This window comes from Gavia stellata, chromosome 4 (genome assembly GCF_030936135.1).
Source record: "Gavia stellata isolate bGavSte3 chromosome 4, bGavSte3.hap2, whole genome shotgun sequence".
Lineage (NCBI taxonomy): Eukaryota > Metazoa > Chordata > Aves > Gaviiformes > Gaviidae > Gavia > Gavia stellata.
Window position 1 is genome coordinate 45659192 of NC_082597.1, and position 21225 is coordinate 45680416.

Genomic DNA, 21225 nt, shown 5'->3' on the forward strand with positions numbered 1-21225 from the left:
AACTACTGGGTAGCACTTTGTCATAGGGCTATGTCAGGCAGCTAGCAATGCAAGCTTGCTATTCATAAAACTGTAAACAAAAAAGAAAATTATAAAAGTACTATGTAGAATATCTCAAGTCCAGAAAGGAAGCTAAATAGTATGGCAGTCATATGGAAATTATTTTCTTGGAAGGCTGTATTACTAGAATGTTACATTATTAGGCCAGTGTTCTGTACTTATAGAAACAGATTTCTACAGAATTGAATTACTTACATGAAGATCTAGACAACCTAATTGATGGGAAAAAAGCCTGGTTCTGCTTTAAAGTGTAAGCATTATGTCACAGTTTCTCATACAGGAAACCCACATCTTTACTTAGATATATGGATGAATGCTACCTGAAATACGCATTCTTAATGGTACACGGCAGTGCAAAGTGTTCACTTGACAGATCAATTACTTTTAGGGAGTGTACGGCTATAATTCAAAAACACATAACACCAACATTTACTAGAAGAAATAAAAATTAAAATCATATCATGAGCCTGTTCCTTATAATTTCTGTTTCTTTTAGGCTCTGTATCACATTTATGCTGAATATTATTTTCCTTAGCCAGTCTCCTGCATTTTAGCAGGAGTTTTGCTTACGCGAGACACAGAAACACTAAAGCTTAGACACCTGCTAGTGCTCAACAGAAATACCTCACTATGGGCTGAGTGGAGAGTGCCTCTGTACTAAGCGCCACACCCAGCGGGGGTTCGCAGATGCAGAACCTCCTCTCTTCTTCAGATTTCTAGCAATCAATCTTTGAATAAAGGATCTATGCTGTTTTTCATGTATTCTTTTACACTTTTCTATGAAGAGACACCAGAGGAAAAGAAGATCAACTGCCCACAAATTAGAGAAAAACAAAAAAAACCCCTTGATTTTACTGTATATCAAGATCATTGCTACTGCTTTTTTTTTGATCCAAGCCAAGTGTAGTCATTCTTATCGCCTGGAGCTAATGCTGAAGTTGCTAATGCTATTCTTCAAATGGTTAGTCTCTCTCTCTTTTTCAACCCTATCCCAAGATATTCCAATAACCTGCTGGGGTTAGCCCTTATGCAACTGCTTCTGTTCTGTACTCCGGTGGGTGCCTTTTTCCTTTTCTGTCTTTAAGACCTTTCTCACTGATTTGATTCATCCTTACCACCTCCTTCTTCCAATCACACAGCTGAATCTGTCTTAATTCTTCTCTAGCCACTGTCTAACAGATATACAACTTTGCCCAGGCAAGTATGCCCAGGTACTCATGCTTACAAACAAATTTTCTTGCAAGTGACATTTGGGAGATGCACAGAAAATAACATGGAGAAAAACTGTGTTTTGACTCATGGTATATTTCAAATCTCTGGCCAGATACACAGACTGAACTAAGATGTTTCTTTGCTTTTAATTCTAGTATATTGAAAAATAATGTTATATTGATATATACTTTTGAAATATAATATCATATTATTATTTTAACTGCACTAATGCATTCTTCAGTTCCTAAAAAAAGACCAAAGTTATTGTATATAATGAAATTTATAAAAATATTTTTAAATTAATAAAAATATTAAGATATCTGTGGGTTTTGGTTTTGTGTATAGTTCATTATTTAAGCTACATAAGCTAGTTTTATTTGTTGTAACACTATTTAGAAACTCTCATCCGGAACAGAGTCTGTAGGAAACATTCTCATGCTTTTTTCTTCATTCCCAACATTAGATCTTTAATTTAAATGGTCCCTCTTCTGTTATAAATGCTAGAGCAACAGCCAAAAGAACCAGTAGCTACAGGCCTTCATCTTGCCCTCCTTGAAGTCAACAGCATTACTCCTACTCATAATTTTGAAGAGAAGACAGGTCACAAAGAGGTCAAACCAGGTACTACTAAATCGATAGGAGTTCTGCAGCTGACCTCAATGGGAGCAGAACTTGGGCCTCAAGGAATACATACCGATTAGGGTTAAAGTAAGTGGCATTAAGTAGAAAATTGGTGAAGCTAAAAAAAAAAGCTTTATAAACTACATACCTGAGGCAGTGCGGAGTTAAGCTGTCGCTGGAGGGAGTCTCTGTCGTAGATGACGTCCTGTAGGCGTTGCTGTGCAAGTGACAAGCTTTCCTGTGTCTCCCGAAGAGTATCAAGGAGACGGTCCCTTTCATCCAGCATGTTCACCATCAGCTGCTCAAAGTGAGAATCCGAGTCTGAGCCGCTGCTTTGGGACCCCCGTTGACTCATCGGGGTGTCCTCGTTTATCGTTGGCATCACTTCACACATCATTTCTTTAAAAAAACACAAATCAAGGAAAAGCTCTTCAGCAGAAAAACATTTGAGGGGATTTTATAAGAGGAATTAACTCTGTCACATGGACACAGATTATTGCATTGTTCCCTCTTTCAACTTTGTACTTTCAATGTTAATCAGATGGTCGATAGACAGAGATTAAGTACAGTGACTAATTCCACACAGCAAAGACTTTGAATGTGCTTCCTAAACTGAGAGAAGAATGACTGGAAGGAGATGGAGGGTAACAGAGTATTTTAAATTATTAATAGTTTTGCAAATAATGCTCTCTCAAAATGACAGAAAATACTTTCTCTGCAATTGTAGTCTCCTTTATCGTTGATTTTCTCCCCTCTCTTTCTTAATGTCATTGTTGAATTGCTGGTATTGATGCCAACAGCTGCCATTAATTGCCAGATTTTGTCCTGCTTTAGGCATTTCTACAGAACAGCTCAGGCCAACCATTGATCCAGTATCACGCTGCCTTAACAATGCCAGGTTAATCTATTTTTCTATCTAGTTATTCCCACCCTCAGGGGAAGTTATTCTCCAGTGAGCTCATTCAGTCAGAGGTCAAGAACTAGAAACCCTCTGCTAATTACCATCCCTGTGATATCTTGTGCAAAATAAATTACAGGGGCAGAATCACTGTTGTTTGTTTCCTAAAAACAGTCCTGAGCAGAGCAAATAATATCACCTAGTCCCATTCTTCAATTATAAAGCTTCTTATGTAAATCTCAAAACCTCAGTTTGAGTATGGGAAGAAGCTTATGCTATGAGATACTGGGTTCAGCAGGTAGAAGAAAAAAAAAACCCCAAAGATATGACAGGTCTAAAGCTCAGATTTTTTTAAAAAAATAAAAAGACTGTGTTAATAATAGATGATATCTACCCAGTGAAAGTCACCCAAAGAATCAGAAATTGTTTTTCTAGTATGACTGAAGAAGTACAGCAGACATAACTTTATACATAGTTAAGGGTTAATTTCTGGAAATTCTCTTATTGTAGTAACTATTGGAAGCCTTTTATCTCAGCAAGTGGGATCAAGGTACTTTTGGTTCATCTACTGGAAGTTAAAACATTTTACCTAGGGTTTTGCTGTGGACCTTCTGGATGTGAACTTTGTCTGCAATACATGTGGCTGACACAATTCCACTGTTATGTGTGCCATCATGCAACGTTCTCACCATTTCAGTCTCAATACTGCGATGGATTAGCTCTACATATTCTTAAATCTGGTCTGCTTTCCAAACTAGGAAAATGGAACTTGTGAAAGTGGAATTTATGAAAAATGGAAGATCTAGCTGTTACAGAATGTAACTTAGAGACAGGCCATACACTAGGGAACAAAGAGCTAAGACACCTGTACTTAATTCATTAAAACCAACTCCTCCTACCATCACTAAGTCACAAGCAATCCTTGTGCTAACCCTGCTTGCTGCTAAGATTTACTGGGAAAATGACATAGCTTTGCTAAGATTAGCTGGCCTTGATCATATTCTGAGTGTTGATGAAGAGTTTAGTATTCTTAATTTTCACTTTTTCAGCAGATGTGATAACTAGCAAAATTGGTACCAAACATTGGTATTTTGTCATGAATTATCAGCAACTGCTGTGTAGCTTTCATAAGCAATAGCATCACTATTGAGGTTTCAGGTAGGTCTTGATCCTGTTTTTAAAGTGTCTGGACTGGAGGCAAGGTAAAGGTTGTTTGTGGCTATTATCCACTTAGTAATTAATTAGGTGCAAGAGAAGCAGTTAACAGGTTGAAATGATAGATACTGAAAAGTTCCTCACATCTCCAATATATTTAGGTCAGGTATATTTACTCAGGATTATCTGATTTGATGCTGCATATCTCCATTACTAATGAGGTTCAAAACTTTCTGTTCCAGAAACCTTTGCCTCTCCTAAACTATAAGCTCCACTAGGAAGCACCACAATGTCCTTTCATATTGAGATGATGTTATTACGTCAGTGCCTCCATGGCCATAAAAACCTTCAAGTTTAAAAATATTTGCACCATTAACAACCGATCTTCATGGTACCTACCACTTCGTCTTCTGAGTATGGACAGTGTGTACTGTGAGGCACCATAGATGGGGAGTGACTAAACTCTCCAGCTGCACCAGCAGAAGGACAGTTTGAACAAACAAGTACCCATCCTCCTACACTTCAATTTCCCTGCAGAGGCATAACAGCTTTTGGGGAGTTCTTACTGATGTAACTGCTTTGTCCACTGTCCACAGATATCTTGAGATGTGGGACTACCAGCAGGGGGGAGCCACTGTCTTGCCTCCACAATCCTCTCACACTGTTGTGGGAGTACATTTCACTCGGAAAGTCGCCATCACTCTGTGGAGTGTCTCCACCCAAGAGACCCCTGTGGTTAATCAGTTTGGAATGGTCAAGTTCACAGTGAGCAAAGGGATAACTAAAACATCCAAGGTTATCTGCCACTTGCTCAGTTTAATCATAACTGTTCAGTATGTAGCAGGTGGCCAGAGACCAAGATCTCTGCGAGCCCATTCTTCAAGACCAAAGAGAACAATTCAGATTATCACTGAACCTTTCCTGCCTCATGATCATCAGCATCTCATGGGGCACGCTTCCTGTCCCAGGGGATTCTCATCAGTGAACCTTCATCACTCAAGAAATTACCTCCAATGTCCTGCACATGCAGATCAAGTTCATGGTCTGAACAGCACAGCATACGCTACCGTTGCTCATATGCAGTGGCAGAGTGAGAGTGGTGCAATTTTTCACACATGCTGGTGTGTGTGGGAACAGGTAGGGAAACCTCTGTGCGGACAGCTATTGCTGCCTTAGCACCTTGTATTCAAACTAGATAGAAAATCTCCTCCTATAGTCATGGGGATGTGGGAAGCCATATGTATAAGTGGTTGTGGGACAGCAATGAAATCCATGGGTTGAAAACTCATGGCACTATAACCATGTCTTCTCGCTCCAAGCTGCTGCATTCAGGGAGGGGAGTGGACCATGCAGTGTGCTTATTTTGAAAGCCTGGGATGCATTACCCTGACATGGCACAAGTAACAAACTTGGGCTATGAGTAAGACCACAGAGAAGGCAGGGAACAGGTGGGTGATTCCTGATGTAGGCAGTTGCTATTTGGAATTTTTCTCCCACAGCTCACAGCCCCAGGAGAATCTTTAAAAGGTACAGCAGTTCTTGCCGTCAGACTGGTGATGTATACTGCTTTCTGGAAGTTCGGAGATCAATGCCATTATTCCATTGGAACCACATGTATCCTCTCCCTTTCCCCATCCTCAGCATAGAGACAAATATAGAAAAACAGTATGCTAACCTGTGCCAGATGAGAAATGCTGGTAGGGCGTGCCAGAAAGGGATGCATTGATACTTGGAACAGTGAGGAGCAGGGAAAAGTGGGATCCTGAGCCATGTCCTCACATGGATCTTTCATGGGAGCCAACAATAAGGACCCCAGAACAACTCTGAAGGGAAGCCGGCTTCTCAGGGTGTTCTTGGGTCATTAACCCAAAAAAAAAGGAACAACATTTCAAACAACTGCAGGTTTATTGTGGGGTTCCCAAATAAAGATTTCTTGTAGCTCTTCATGAAAGACATATATGCCACGCTATTCTGATTTACTATGATTTGTGTCTTCTTGCCTTTAAAAAAGCATTCTTTTTCTTTTTTTATCACTCTTACACCTGCCAGCAGATGGGATGTTTTCAATGTCCCAAGGCTGCGACCATTTAACACTGTTCCCAAGAAATGCTGGCCTTCTTCCAGCACACATTCAAGAATAAAGCCACTTCCCCAGGACCTTATTGTACCCTTTATGAATTTTCTGCTTGATAGCAGGAAGAAATCAAAATACTCAGAATATTTGAAGAATTTTAAAAGGAAGAAAAAAAAAGGAAAAAAGAAAAGGGAGGTTCATCAAGAGGGGTTAGAACAAAAGCTAGGGCAGGTAAAGCAGAGAAAGGACTTCAAACCAACAAAAGTAAAGTGTCAGCAAAGAGACCGATCACAATTTAGTAGTAGAAGATTGGCAGCTGAGGACAAACAGGAGGGCACGTATGCATTTGGATCTTCGTATAGCAAGTGAATCACGTCAGGGAGTTACAAGAGTTCTTGAAGTTTCCAGAGCGTTCTGATGGTGTGCATGTATTAGACAACCCTTGTTTAACCACATGATGATGTGGTTCATACATGTGATCAAGACATAAGCTTCCAGTGTAATTATAGCTGAAAGGAAATTAGTTTGCACACACCAAAAGCACATACAGAACCAAGCCAAAACAATGCAGATGGAAACAACTGAGGGATTCACATTAAAACATGAAATAAAAATAATATTGCTATGAACAGTGAGGTCTGATTGCTAATGTGGTCATATCCTGAGTAATTTTATTTATATTTTTAAATTTCCAATGGGGGAAGAGGGCAACTTCTGATTTTCCTTGTATGGAACTTTGAATTTTAAACCTAAATTTTGCAATTAAAAAATGCCAAAACCTCAACAATTTTTTCTCTGGCTTCATGATATAATCAACTGAAATATTTCATACACTGAAATCAGAAGGAATCACTATAACTACCTACTCTTGCCCCACTAATTGCAGACCATAAATCTGTGTTAAGCTAAATTATATTTTACACAGGAAGGTTTTCAACCATTAAACACAAAGTGATAAAATAACCAGAATTAGTCATTCTTCCTGTGAAAAACATATGCCTTTTTCAACTGTATGTATAGGGGAGACACAGCCACACTCAATGCTGCAGTTCTTAAAGGCTCAGAATAAGCTATTGGCAGGCCCACTTCTACTACATTTAGACCTACCATGCCACACGTGTTTTTGTGGCTGATCTGTGAGTTTACAGAACTTTTGCTACATCTCAGACACATTTCACTATATATGCACGAATCAATTTTCATATAGACAGGTCAGATGCATCCTGGATTTACTGGATATATATACAGTTCAGAAATAACAATTCATGCATATGTGGCAGGTATTTGTCTCAAGTACACAGTTCTCATTAATACATGTAGATATCAATTCTACTCAGAACAGAACTCAGCAGGATAAATAAGGGACCATCTTTAAACTTCCTTTTTGTCCTCCATTCTTACTGCTTCAAAGACTGGTTAGGCTCATAGGACTTGATTTTCTAAACCACAACTTTTGGATAGACCCAGTACAGTTATAAACTGACATCTGGATATTCCATGTTTTCTAATTGTGTTTATCAGCCAATGGTTTATATTCCATGTTTTCTAATTGTGTTTATCAGCCAATGGTTTGAGATCCGGCTCCCTTGTCATACAATTGACTGTATATAACTATATAACCAGACACCCCCAAAAGATCAAAGGTCAGGATGCAGTTTTTCAGCCCTCTACTCTTCTAAATTGGTTTTATTCAATGTAATAGGCTGTTAGTTCCTCATTCAATTCCATGGGCACACTGAAATTCAGATGCAAAAATATGTTCATTGAGTCTGTGCATATATTTTAATCTCTCCATTCCATCTGCATGTGCCAGCTCCTATGTTAAGATTTTTGTTATCCCAGGGTAGTATTCCTTTCACTAATCAATACATTCCTATCAACTACTAGAAGGCAATTACAGTTATATATCTTTGATAAGTCCTATTAGGGAAAAAGAATTCAGAGCTGACAGGAAGTATGAGCGAAGACAAACGACAATGTCCATGAAGCATCAGAGTCCCTTCTCTGAAGTTTATAACAGAAAGCTTAAATTGCATTGCCACAATTCTAAATTGCAAAGTAACTTCTCTTATAATTTTCAGGTAATGTGACAAAATATAAGCAAAATTGGATGCAATTGGCCCAGCATCGGGCAAGGCATTGGCACAGATGACCTCCAAAGGTCCCTTCCACACTGAATAATTCCACATGCCTGGAGAGAGCTTTAAGTTCAAAGAATTCATTCATTTACCACAGATATTCCAAAATTTAATATACATTTAAATAAGGCTGGAGAGATATTTGAAATAAAAAAAACCCAAACCAAAACCCCACATTGTGGCTCTTCTCATTGCATTCATACTAAAAAACCCCCAAACCACATTGATTTTATTAGGATGGTCTGCCTTGTGGAGAATTTGGGGCTTATATACTTGGAGGACTTCTACAAAAAGTAAAGAAAATTGTCATTAAAAATAAAAAATAAACCTCAGTTATACTTGATTACTAATCAAGTATGGCCACATTTTCAGATCTTGCTATTTACACCAAACATCCTAATCTCTGAGTGGCATTAAAAAAAAAAAAAAAAAAAGAAAAAACCGCCCTAAAAACCCACAAACCAGAGAAATCTGAAAACATGAGGATGGGAAATAAACATGTACTTTTTAGACATCCAAATTTAAACAAAGATCTGTGCTTATTTTTGGAAATGTAGGTAATTACTCTTTGTCAGAAAATATACACAAAAAATAAACTAAAATATTATACTGGATGATAAAATGCCACATCTTGGAACATTTGAAATTTAAAAGTTTGAAAAGTCTTATAACTCAACTTTTATGGCCTTACTTATATACTGGCTTTACTTGTCATTCAAATGGTTTAAATAAAATAAAGGTTTGAAGAAAGATTTTAATGCTTTATATTTTTTCACCTACCCAATGAATCACAGTAAAGCAAATAATGAAAAAATATTTTTAGACTAAAGACTGAAAAGCTGCTGAAGCCTAGCTTGGCAGTGGAACACATATGTATGGCATGACAGTAGTTAAGCGGTATATGCACCTTCTAGAATCTAAAGGGAAGAAACAGTAAATATAAATAAATATTTTTCCCCAAAATTCCAACATTGAAGTTGTTCCTATTCAAGGTCATAATCTGTTACCAAGTAATTGCTTACAACATACGTAAAGGCATGAAGTGCTTGGTACATTTAGGAAGTTTTCTGACTACGCCATTAATGAGAAATAAAAATATGGACACATCATATTCTCATCAGGAAAAAAAAAGCGCTTTCCTAACACCATCCTCTCAAAAGCAATCAATCAAACAAACAAACAATCAAACCCCCAAACAAACCCAAGAACTGAGAAACACAGACTTGCTTTGTTCTCAAAAGAAAGGTACATGGTGTTGAGTGGAGTAAACTCAGAAATCTGTAACCAACTATCAAGAGTTAGCTTTGCAGAGTCTGATTAAATTCCCACTGAAGTAATTTACTAAGGATTTCTGTACCAAGACTCTGGTCACATGAAAGAAGGAAGAAAAGATGAAGGAGGACTACTTCAGCCATCCAACTTGGTTTCCTAATTTGATACCTCAAATCCTACTTAATTATAGCAGTGGTGCCCAACCATGCACCTAGCAAGTCCATGCAGCTCTTTGTGCCACTAGAGGGGAGCTGCAGGCTGTTGCCCCAGAAAACTGAGTCAGAAAAGGGGAGGAATGGAAGAGGGGAGGGAACAGATAATGAAGACCTTCATTAACCATCCTGGTTCTCAGGAGTAGGTGAGGAACAGGCCAGATAATTACAGTAGCAGCAACCCACTACTAAGTGGTAGCTATCTTGCTCTGTCCAGATATGACTGAAGGCACGTTGAGTTACATATGAGGAAACACAAGCATCCGAGAAAGAACACTGAGGGAGCTGGTATTTCTTTCAGCGGGTGTTAGGAACTACAAGCGGTGGATTAAACACTTCTGCCCTGTATCTTCAAGACCACAGAGGTCCATGAAAACAGAATAAGCCCTCATGTACATTGTTCTGTGCAATACTTCCCATACAGCCAGGACTGCAAAGAAGAGGAAGGAATGGAGGGAAAGGGCTTAACAAGGTGACATACGCTTCATTAATACCTAAACATGCATTATATACCTCTTTACGCAAAGGGAAAAAAAGAGAAATTTTGTGTTCCTTTGCCAGAAAAAGGTTGACTTGCCCTGTAGTAATACAATTTAATTAAAGCTATGCTTGACTGATCCAAGCCAACAAAAATAAAACTTTTAAAATGTGTTTCTTTAAAAAGAAAACCAAAAGCTCCATTGATACTGAACTTAGCATCCCTGCAGTAAAAAGTTTACCACTTCACCTGGTATTCTGAATGTAAATAAAGCAATCCCCCAATGCAATATACGTTTACTTTAAGTCACCAGCATTTTACTGTTAATAGAGAAACACTGTTTCTTAGATTCACCAGGAGCCCCAGAACAGACATTACAATTCCCTTGCTCTCAAGGACTGCAACGGATACTGAACTTGTGTAGCACCTTACAACTATCCCAAACCCTCTGAGAGGTTCTGAAGGGGGAGCAGGATACTGACAAATTACTGCTCCACTTAAAATCCATGTAGCACATACATGCTCTCTAGAAAAACACTTCTAGGCAATGTAATAACTTTAGCATTCTTCTAATTTGAAACAAAGTCTAAGCACTTATTTTAATAGCAGTTCTAGACCTGAAGTGCTCAGGTATCATAGCCATACACAATGGCAGCCTGCAAAGCAGAACTTTAAAGTTCTCTAAATACATTCTCTTCCTCGTCCATTGTATATCTACTACACCATCTATTGCAAAAGCTATTACAGGGACTCAGTGTTTTCTCCAATCATTTGCATGGAGCCTAATCTAACAACTGCTTAAATTCATGGAAATTCTATCATGGACTTGAGTGGGTTTGGATGAGCGTAGACGGTTGGAAAAGTCACTAACTTAGGCAAGCCATCAACCTCCTGTCATTTTACTATCTCCAAACAGGAGCATAAAAATCACACAAATGTAAGTTATGCATTACTAGGGAGCATGCTGAATGTTATGTGACCATTGCCTACAATATTATGAGAAATCATGAATAGGTTCCACCACTAAACACACAATATTTAACTGGCAGAAAGCAACGATTGTTTAAAGTGATCTGTTCTATGAGAGGGGGAAAGAACGTGGTTCATTGTCATTGCATTAAAGATTTTTCAGGTTGTATGAAAAAGTGTCAGCAAATCTATAGCGTTAGCTGCATTATGTCTCCATCAAGAGTGAACTCAATATTAGCTCAATTAGGAATTCTGCCCCTCAGGTTAGACATCCAAATGAGTGAATAGACAAAAAATTGCAACAAACAGCACGGGATATGCCCACCCTTGGTTAAGAGTTATATAAAGCTCCTTTTCAGGAGCTACTCCATTAACAACTAAATTGGTAACAATTCCCTTATATATCTTCTATATACAGATGCTGATAATCACATATGGACCAGGAGTGAAAGTGCATCCTCAATACTGACTTTTTCTTGAGCTACTTGAAATTTCTGTGGTACATACACGATAAAGGTGGAAAATGAAAAAGTTGTCATCTTTCTTCCCATTGGACCCCACCCTATTTTGGCATCTTCTGTTATCTCAATTGTCCAAGAGTCTTGGAATTATTTATTTTTTTAAAGTGAATGCTGTAATAAACATCTCTGCAATCTCATGTAGTCTGGGAATAATTTACCAGCTGGACTTCTTTCACTTGGGTAAGCTCTGGGAATGAGAAGACAGAATACTACTTGGCTTCTGCCTGACAAAGGCTCTTAGACAAGCATTCATTTTTCTCACCTTGAAGGCTACCACCTTAGATGTGGATCTAATTTTATTCCCTCACCTTTCTGTCCATAACTGGTTTTAAAAGCTTTTTTTAGTATATACTCAGATGTTTGATTTCCACACCAAGGTTGAGGAGTCATTTCAAGTTACTTGTAATTTTGCTGCAGGAAAATTAAGTAGAAATCTAACTACCGTACATTCTAGCCTGTCCACAGTGACATCAGCTTGAAAACTCATGTCATTGGATCATTCCAGAGATTTTGCATTTGCAAGCTATTTTTTTCAAATTGTTAAATAGATACAGTGGCTGAAAAAACCAGATCTTACTGCAATTATGTCTTTTCAGATGTTGTCAGCAAGATAGCTCTTAGGCAGCACGGTGTAATTCCATAAGGAAAATCCTTCCTATTGTCTGAGTTGCATTACATGCATATTCCTCCTCCTAGTTAACTCCTTACCTGCCAGTCTCCACTAAACTATGATATCACCTTTAACAGAAGCATCCCGCACTCCTACACAGGAGGGGTGATCAACACAGTACCTTAAAAAAAAGGACTCATTCCAACTATTTGCTCTTTATGTCATCCCTCCGGCCTCAACTGCACCAAAAAGAAGTAGTTGGCACCACGTTTTTTAGCCTGAAATTCACCAACTCCCAACTCCCATTACAGAAATGCATTTAAATAATACCACACAAGTACTACAGCAAAAGGCAGACCAAGATTTTGCATTTGCACCTCACCTCCCGGAGGGTATCAGGGCTAAGGAGGGAATGTCTAACTCAGAAATAGAAGGTTCAGTACCTAGTGGCTTTTATTTCGGCGTCTGCTATTTCACTTGATCAATAACAACCGCAGTCTCCACCGGCTTCGAGCGGGGACTCACACAGCCGAGCACTCCTGGACCATCTTCTTAGCAATGGTGACACAAGCGTTGCTCCGAGGAACCCCAAGCCCCCGCACCCGTCCTTCGGCAAGACTGGCTGCTTGGCACCTCAGCATTTTCTTCGGTCACTTCGTCAGCAGCCAAGAAGAGAAGCATCCATGGGAAAAATGGCATATTACAAATTTTGCTTCGGGAAGCAGAGCTCGGCTCAGACCATTGTCGGGAGCAAGGGGGGGGAGAGGCTCTTAAAGCTCCAGCAGCCCCTTTCGAGCAACAGCATCTTTGCAGCTGGAGGCAAACAATTACGGGGGAGGGGCCAGGGCGAAAGCATCTTTCTTTTATTTCTCATCTTTTGTTAAACTTAGCTGAGCGATATCTGGCTTCTCTGGCTCTTCAACACCTCACAGGCTAATTATACCTCTGTACGTGATTGAAGTCCACGCGCACGCACGACTGCCTGCACGATCAAAAGCACACGCCGTTTTCTGCTTTACAGAAAGCAATCCTCCGCTCACAGATCATCGCTGCCCGGCAGGCACCGTATAGAGCCTGATTTCAGCGGTACAGGGCAGAAGCCGTGGCGACGGAGTCGCGGCAGCGGGAACTGGGAGAGCCCCGGCAGAACACCCACGGCACGTGCGCCGCGCGGCTCCCCGCGCACCAGTGCGCGCGTGCCGGGCGCCTCCGCTCGTCGGGGCAGAACCAGCTACACCCGGGGCACCGCCACCGGCTCCCCTCTAAGAGCCAGGGACTGCCCTCCCCATCGGCTGCCGGGCGCTGTACTGCCCTAGTGCTGGCTGACTACTCGGTGATGCCTGTTTTGAAAGCAGTGTGAGAGCTCTAAACTGCTGTATTCTGTAATTTAAAGAGTTCAGGCAAACGGCAGTATATCTCATCTAATCGGATACATAGTGTAATAAAACGTGTCATCTGCTGTAATCCGACCATGACAAAGCAGTGGTAAAATCTGGTATAATCTGAACAGTCCAGGCGTGTAATGAATGTCAGGCATTTGGAAACGCTAGGCGTGGGCAAGCGCCCCCTCCCCGGGTCCGAAGCCTGGGCGTGCGGCACCGCCGGGGGCCGGAGGGCAGGCAGCAGCGGGCGAGGCAGAGGCGGCGGTGGAGGCGGAGGGAGCGGCTACGGGCGCTGCTGGGCTCGGCGCGCTCTTGTCTGCGGGGACTTCCCCTGGAAGCCGCGGTAGTGGTTTCCACCAGTCCTTAAATAAATTCTGAAGTAATCACGTCTGCTCCCCCTGCCTCACGCACACGGCTCCCCATATGCAGCTGCTACTGCTGCTTCGCGGCTCGCACGGCGCCAATTCCCTCACGACCACTCCTTAAAAAAAAAAGGAAAGAAAATAAAAAGGAAAAACAAAAAAGGGACACTGGGGCCCGATCCTAACCGGAGAGCGCCGCTTCCTCCCCTCTCCTCAGCGGGACGGCTCCTCTCTGGCCGTTAGAAAGGGCGGGAGGGCAGGTGGGCGCGAGCCCGTCCGTTGGCGCCCGCTGACCCTGGCGCTCCCCACCCCCCCGCCGCCCGGCTCCGCGAGGGGACTCCCGCTCCTGCCACCCCTCCCGTCCCAACGGCGGAGCCGGGACGAAGGTCGGCGGGCAGCTCAAGCAAGCCCCGCCAAGCCGGCAGCGTGGAGGGGCCTGAGGGCGCGGGGGGATTGCGGCTCCTTAGTCGCTAAACGCCACCTCCGCCTGGCGTGGCGGCCGTGCCTGCTGCCCCCGGAGCTGCGCCTTCACCCTCCTGTCCTGCGCCCCTCCTCTCCCGTCGATGCTGGCCCACGAGGCCCGAGGCGGGCGGGTAGAAAAGGGATGTGGAGACGGGACACTGGCGGGGGTTCTTGGAGGGACTGGGCATCGTGAGTAAATGAGTGCCAGACACGATTTAAAGTTGGGGTTTTCAGAGTGTTTGTCTGTAATTAAGTTCATCCCAGTTGGAGGACGATGTGCTGGCATTAACTACGCAAACTTTGTTTTTGCAAGAAATATTTTAGTATTTGTTTACATTTCTTCCACATACCAAAAAATGTTTTGCCCGTGCAGGATTGACTGTGTTGCTTCAGAAGCCTGAAGTCACTTCACCCACTTTGGAAAGGTGCTGGAGAGGCGGGAGAGCCACGGCCAGCAGCGGGTTCAGGCTCAGTGATGCTTGCTGCTGGGGTGGCTTCACAGTAGGTTTGGCCCATTATTTTGCTTGTTCCTGACACTGTGTTGTGGAAAATGTAAATGCACAGAGGATGCACATGTACGGTAGAAGGGAAAGAGCTGAGGAGGGTTGCCAACATGGACATCTTAAAGACAAGTGCAAAGAAAGTACTGGTGCCATGCCAGAGTTTGTCGCCAGAGCTTGGCCTTTCAGCGCAATGCATGAATTAAAAGAGTAAAAATAAAATAACTCTTCCTCTCCAACTGTGCCACTATTCCAAGTAGCTTTTTGTCACTTTTCTGGGCCATTCCAGATCCTTATCCGGACTTAATTTATCTTCAGCATACAAAGCACTACAGCAGTTGCCTGACAATCACACTGTAGCTGAGGCCAAGCTCCATCATCAATGAGAGACTTACACACATGGCTGTCACAACAGATCCGAGGTTTGAGTTAGGTGAGGGAGGAAACGCTAAGCAGCTCAGAAAGCACTCGTGAGAGCAGGCATGTCCAGCAGGCAGCCACATAGGCTGGCTAGTATGAACTGCTTCAAAGAAGGTCATATCTGATGGGGTTTTTTCCACTATTTGTTTGGGGGTTTTTTGCCTTTGGAGTTAAAGCACATTACTCTGTACAATAAGGTATGTAGGTCAGATCAGGATTTGCAACTTCAAACTCTCTAGAACTCAGCACTGTTATTTTTTATAACAGTATCTGTAGGCATGGAAGTATTACTCTATTCAAAGTATTGATGAGTGTCATTGATGACGTCCTTCCTTCTTCCCCTCTTTCAAAGAGCAACTTGCTGATTAAAGAATTTGCCAGGCATGTGGAGATCTGAGCTCACTGTCCGTGTTCACCCAAGGTGGTTGTTTTCATCACAATCTTCTCCAATCTTGGAGAAGATTCCAGTCCCTGTTCCATGGATGGGAGCAATCAATTATTTGCAAAGCTGTATAACAGACAGGCCTCCTTCATAGTAATTTGATTTATAAACATTTGTGGAATACTTTGGGAAGTCTTTTGGCCCCTCAGCTCCTCATGCCCATCCTCTCTACTGCCTTTCAATCATTAAAGCAAAAACCTAGAACAAAAGGACTATTATTGCTAGTCATAGTATTGTCCTAGTTGACTTGCTGCCCTTAGCTTCTCTGTTGCCAGATGAGTAAGTGGCTGAAGTATCGTGTTGCACAGTGCTGAGGTTGCTGCACAGCGCAGAAGTTGCCAATTAGTACATGTGCTTTGTGGCACCAATTTAACAGGAGCTGACTTCTATTCAAGCATGTAGGCTTTTGAGGTCAATGAGATGGAAGAAGAAGGAAAAACTCTAAAGAATGGAAAATGAAGAACTATGGAAGAACCACAAAAACTGGGATAGAGCAAGTCCTTTGGGCTTTGTGATAATAAGGGAATGCTCCCTACAGTAGAGGCCATGTTTTGGTAAAACTTAACTGCATAGATAATTTTGATCAAGAGCATAAAAGCAGAATGATCTATTTTATGGAAATGTCAGTAGTGAAAGGTACTGAATGTACTATTTAATTAGGAGCTTAAGCTTCCCTTGAATGGAATTTGACCATCAGATCTCCCAAACATAGTTTTGCTTATCTAAGCTCCAAGCATGCCAACCAAATCTATTAATTGCCCCACAAGTATGAAATGCACGGTCTCTCTGTCATCTGGCTCTGTTTCATCTGGTATTTGAGCACATGGAACTTATAAGAGATAAATTAAGTGGGTAAAGACAAGTAGGAAAAGTCCAGTGCGACTGTACTCTTTATTACCATAGGAAGTCCTCCTTACCATTTGCCAGGTTATTTTAAAAAAGAAAATATAATCTTATGTCAGAAAGAATACTTTAAAGGCATGTCTGAAAGCTGGCTTCCTCCCCTGTGTAAGTCTCACCATAGGTCTTTCTCACACACTGTCTCCAACAAAGAGAAAATGGAGACTTACGAAATCTTTTGCTGTGAGCAGGGTAAAGAGGGAACTGACACCACCGTACTCTCAAGGAATAACCAATCATACAGGGAGGTGAGGAACCAACCTGGAAAATACTTGCTTTGGCTTTCAAGACATACAGTGCAAACCGAGGAGCAGGTAATGGTTGCAAAGATATGTGATGTAGTCAAAGCAATAAGAGGGAGAAGTGATTCCTGTAGCCCTGTTTTGAATAATGTTGATGATGCGGCACTTCATTTGTTAAAGCCTGACTACAGCTACTACAGCATGATGAAGGCCTGCATAAGATTTTTAGATGAAGATGGAGAACAAGAACCTGTCTTAGAAATGTTGCATAGGAAGAAAAAAAATGCAGCAATATTTAGAGCTAGTATTCACTTGATAACGAAGTCATTAGAGACTAAGAGAAGAGTACAAAAATAAAGTTCAGAGGATCTTGGCTGAGACTGGAGAAAAGAAATGTAATATTGTGTGAATAAATTACATTCCAATGTAATTTGAGTTATAATTCCAATTGTACTTTACAATTACATTCATGCTTATTTCCCAGAGGTTCTCTGCATATTATCATAGCTTTAAGGGTTTCTCTGTAGTTCCTCACTTTAAATTTCTTACCTATTTCAGCCATGGGCTTTACTTCCCATAACTTGATTGCTGTGTTTCACTAGAAGACTGTCATAAAGCTGGTTTTCCCACCAAAAAACCACATTCCACATAGGACCTCAAAAATCATCACGGTAACCTTAAAAAATCTCTCATTGCAGACATTTGATGGGGGGGAGAAATTTTAGAAGAGGGACATACCCTTAGCTTAGATGTGAATTGTTCAAAGCCAACTAAAGTCCAATAAAAGACAAGCCTCAGAGTTTGATAGCATAGTTAGCACCTTTCAGTACAGCTGAAAGTCCTCAGCCAGCAAAGGACAGGTTTTATCTCTGTCTCAGTTAGTCCAATATGCAGAGCGGTCTCTAGTTCCCAGCTACGGAATGGTTGATTGGATCAGAATCTTCTGGTCTTATTACACTCCTTCAGGATGCTTTTTCTGGAGATGTGATTTAAGGGCTGTAAGGACCTGCTTGAAAATCCCAGTTACTCTCATACTGTTGTATACGAGACTTGAAAACTGAAAGGGAACTTCTTGTTTTTGTGATTTGAGCTTTGGAACATTGTCTAAGAGCAGTCATTCTGCTCTTTTTCCACTGTGTCTAGTGTTACTCAGTTGAACTGTTGCTTGCAAGTAAAGTGGCATAAGTTGTGAGTAAACATTTCAATTCAGTCTGCTATTGAAATACTTAAGGTGTAGTAGAAAATTTCACTGTACCCATGGTTACCATAAAAAATGAAAAATGGCATTCAGCTGTATTGAGAGTAGCTAGCTATGCTATCAGATTCTCAGACTACAATTTAATTATTTTTAAATTATCTTTAACATATAGGCGCACGCAACAAACTGCATGAAGGCAAGCAAGAAATTCTCCCATTTCTGGCATAATTTTTCCTTCTGTCTAGTTTCATTTTTTTTACAAATTGCTTTAAATTGGTCTTTGCCAACGGCCTGGAACAGATCTGAGTGGATACTGGTGATGTTTTTAAAAGTCACTGAAATTCAGGCAAATGAGAGAGAAATTCATGTCATTGCTCAGCTAAGAAGCTTCCTTTTCATACATGGAAATGTAAAAACATGCAGACTTTCAAAATAGCAACTGTGATCAAGAAACAATGTATCATGATTTTAAAAAAACTTTAAATATTTTGAAGCTTGTGGTTGTAATGCATTTGTTAAAGGTCATTCAATTTATATTCCACTTCATCAAATAGTGTGAGTTAAAGAAGGAGGAACTAATTCCAAAGCCAAGTGTGAGGATCACAAAGTAGATGTTGACCAGAGGAATCAGCAAAGAATAACATGAGCCATAACTGATGCTGATGAAAGATCTTATCATTAAGAAACAATCATCTAATTTATTCCACCACTGGCAATAAAACAGCCATCATACTCAGCATCACGACAAACTAACAGACACCATTAGTCTATCTTTCCACCCCAGGATTCTTGCTCCATTACAAACCTGAAAAAGATAAGAAGGTAAAGAAGAATGACCTCTCCATCTGAAAATGTCAAGATGACATTGAGGCATCTCACAGGTGTTTCAGGTCATGCCTGGCTCCTTCACACACAAATAAATCAAACTTGTTTACACTAAACCCATGAAAAGCCGTATTCAAACTAAAATTTCCATCACTAGATTGCCAGTAAACTCTTATCTCTGTAATGTTAATGAGATAGCTTCAGCTACTTGGACTGTCATAATCTCTCAGCTTTGCTACAAAAGTGCTATTCATCTGGATAAAAATCCTTCTATGATCAGGAAACTGCAAGTACTGCACTGTGGTGCAATATGGCTCCTCAGCTAGACAGGTTACTTAGAGAAAGCCAAAATATACACTCCACTCCTCATTCTAGATTTTAAGCATGGGGATATGAAATTTTAAAACAAGTTCTCATTCTCAATAGTTTCAAATATACCATGGGTTTTTTGGATGTCTGTAGTTTAGATTAATTAAAGCTTGAGGTTTGACAGTTACGTTGTTTTATTATAACAGAATGTTTCATTATTGAGAAAAATCTCATCTGCTCAGCAAAAATAACAAAACGAAGAATCCTCGTAGGATTTTCTTAGCTGATGAGGTGAATGTAACATTGTGTAAACATGTCAAAACAAAGAGACACAAGAAAACATTTTGAAGTAAGACACTTCATTGTACACCTTCTACCTGTGACAAGATGAAGAAAAAAATGCACAAGAGATGCTCGTTAAAACAGATGTTAGTGAAAACTCTTTGTGAATTACTTCACATGAATATTGAATATTATGCTAGAGAATGGGATGTAAGGAACCATACAGGTTAAATGCCTTACCTGGAATGTTAAACAGATTTTCACAAAAAATTATCTGTTTATCTTTACTTTAAAAATGTTTCCCCACCTTTCAACCATTCACTTGCATGCACAGCGAAAGCACGTCTACTTCCACTTTGGTGCAGTTAAGAGAATGGTAACTTCTGGTGCTAGAAAAGAACTTCATAAAATAATCAGTTGCCAACAGAATAAAGCCTTGCTTTGTTAATAGACAAAGTCCATAGTTTAGGAGATTCCAGCACTGCATTCCAATATCTGCTTTTGTTCACTCCTGCTGTGTGTAAAAAGTTGCAAAGATTGCTGAGTTGCTTATGGGACTGTGTTATGGCTGGGAAATCTTCATCACAGATGTGCAAAATAACGGTTTTTTTAGTATTATTTTAAATAATTAATTAATATGCTTAGAGTACAAAAATTAGCAATACAATTTTAAATCTTTCTCCAGCAAGGTATTTTTTTAGTTTCACTATATATGTGTTATATGTGTACTGTCTCTTTCTCACTGTTTTAAGGTTTGGGCTGGGTTATTTCTTTTCTTTTTTTGCAAATTGTTGGTTAAAGGAATTACATTAAAGCAAAAGAAAGTAGTTTTCTTGCTTTCCGGACAATGTAAATTCATTTTGTTTAGTAGATGGGGCCAATTATGAAATCAGGCCTTTAGGAAAAAAAAGGGAGAGAGAACAAGAACAAGAAACTGGATTCTTTATTCACTGTGGAGTCTAACAGCCCTACTAAGAATCAGATACTTTGGAGAGGTTTCCAGTTTTGTTTTTAGAAAAAGGAGACTGACAGCAGGAGTTCCATCTGTAAAAAGTATTTCCTTGATTAAAGTAAAACTGAGAAAGAGAAGCCAGTATATGAACCCTACATTTTATTTATGGCACAAGCTTAGGTTCACAATCATCAATAAGAGAAAAACAGTGGAAAGTGCGGGACTACAAAAAGCCAAAACTAGTTCCTTCTCTTGGTAGGTCATGACGGGGCTTTGAGCAACATGGTCTAGTGGAAGGTGTTGCAGGAGGGTTCCAACCATAGCAGGAGGGTTGGAACTAGATGATCTTTAAGGTCCCTTCCAACCCAAACCATTTTATGATTCTATGTACTCACATGCGTTTTCACACACAAACCATTTTAGTATGCACCTGTTGACTTGGCTGCCCACAAAATATACCTGACAAAGAATCTTAAACAGTAGTCGAAAAATGTCAGACAAGAACAAGAAAAAGAGCAAAAGAGAGAGGGAAATTAAAGTGGCTTGCGTGCTACTGTTCTTGCAACCAGAGAAGCGTGTTTCATAATGTGACTCAAACAGGATTAGCTACATTGCAACAGGGCTGGTAGTTTTCAGCCTCTCCCCTTGTCAGACTGCACACCAACACAGGGCTCTTAAGTTTGCTCTTTTCTGTGCTCCTCTATACAATTATACAGTAACATGAATAAT

At 40.5% G+C, this 21225-nt stretch overlaps 1 protein-coding gene across 1 annotated transcript in view; it reads right to left on the bottom strand.

Annotated features, from left to right (window-relative positions):
- Nucleotides 1-12911, bottom strand: part of PPFIA2 (PTPRF interacting protein alpha 2) — a 334737-nt gene extending 321826 nt beyond the window's left edge. Inside the window, exons 1-2 of the mRNA XM_059816812.1 lie at nucleotides 12664-12911; nucleotides 2042-2292 (exon numbers count right to left, since the gene is read on the bottom strand). Coding sequence (XP_059672795.1) covers nucleotides 2042-2290 — 249 coding nt within the window. The 5' untranslated portion in view covers nucleotides 2291-2292; nucleotides 12664-12911. The remainder of the gene's footprint in view (nucleotides 1-2041; nucleotides 2293-12663) is intronic.
- Nucleotides 12912-21225: the final 8314 nt, after the last annotated feature.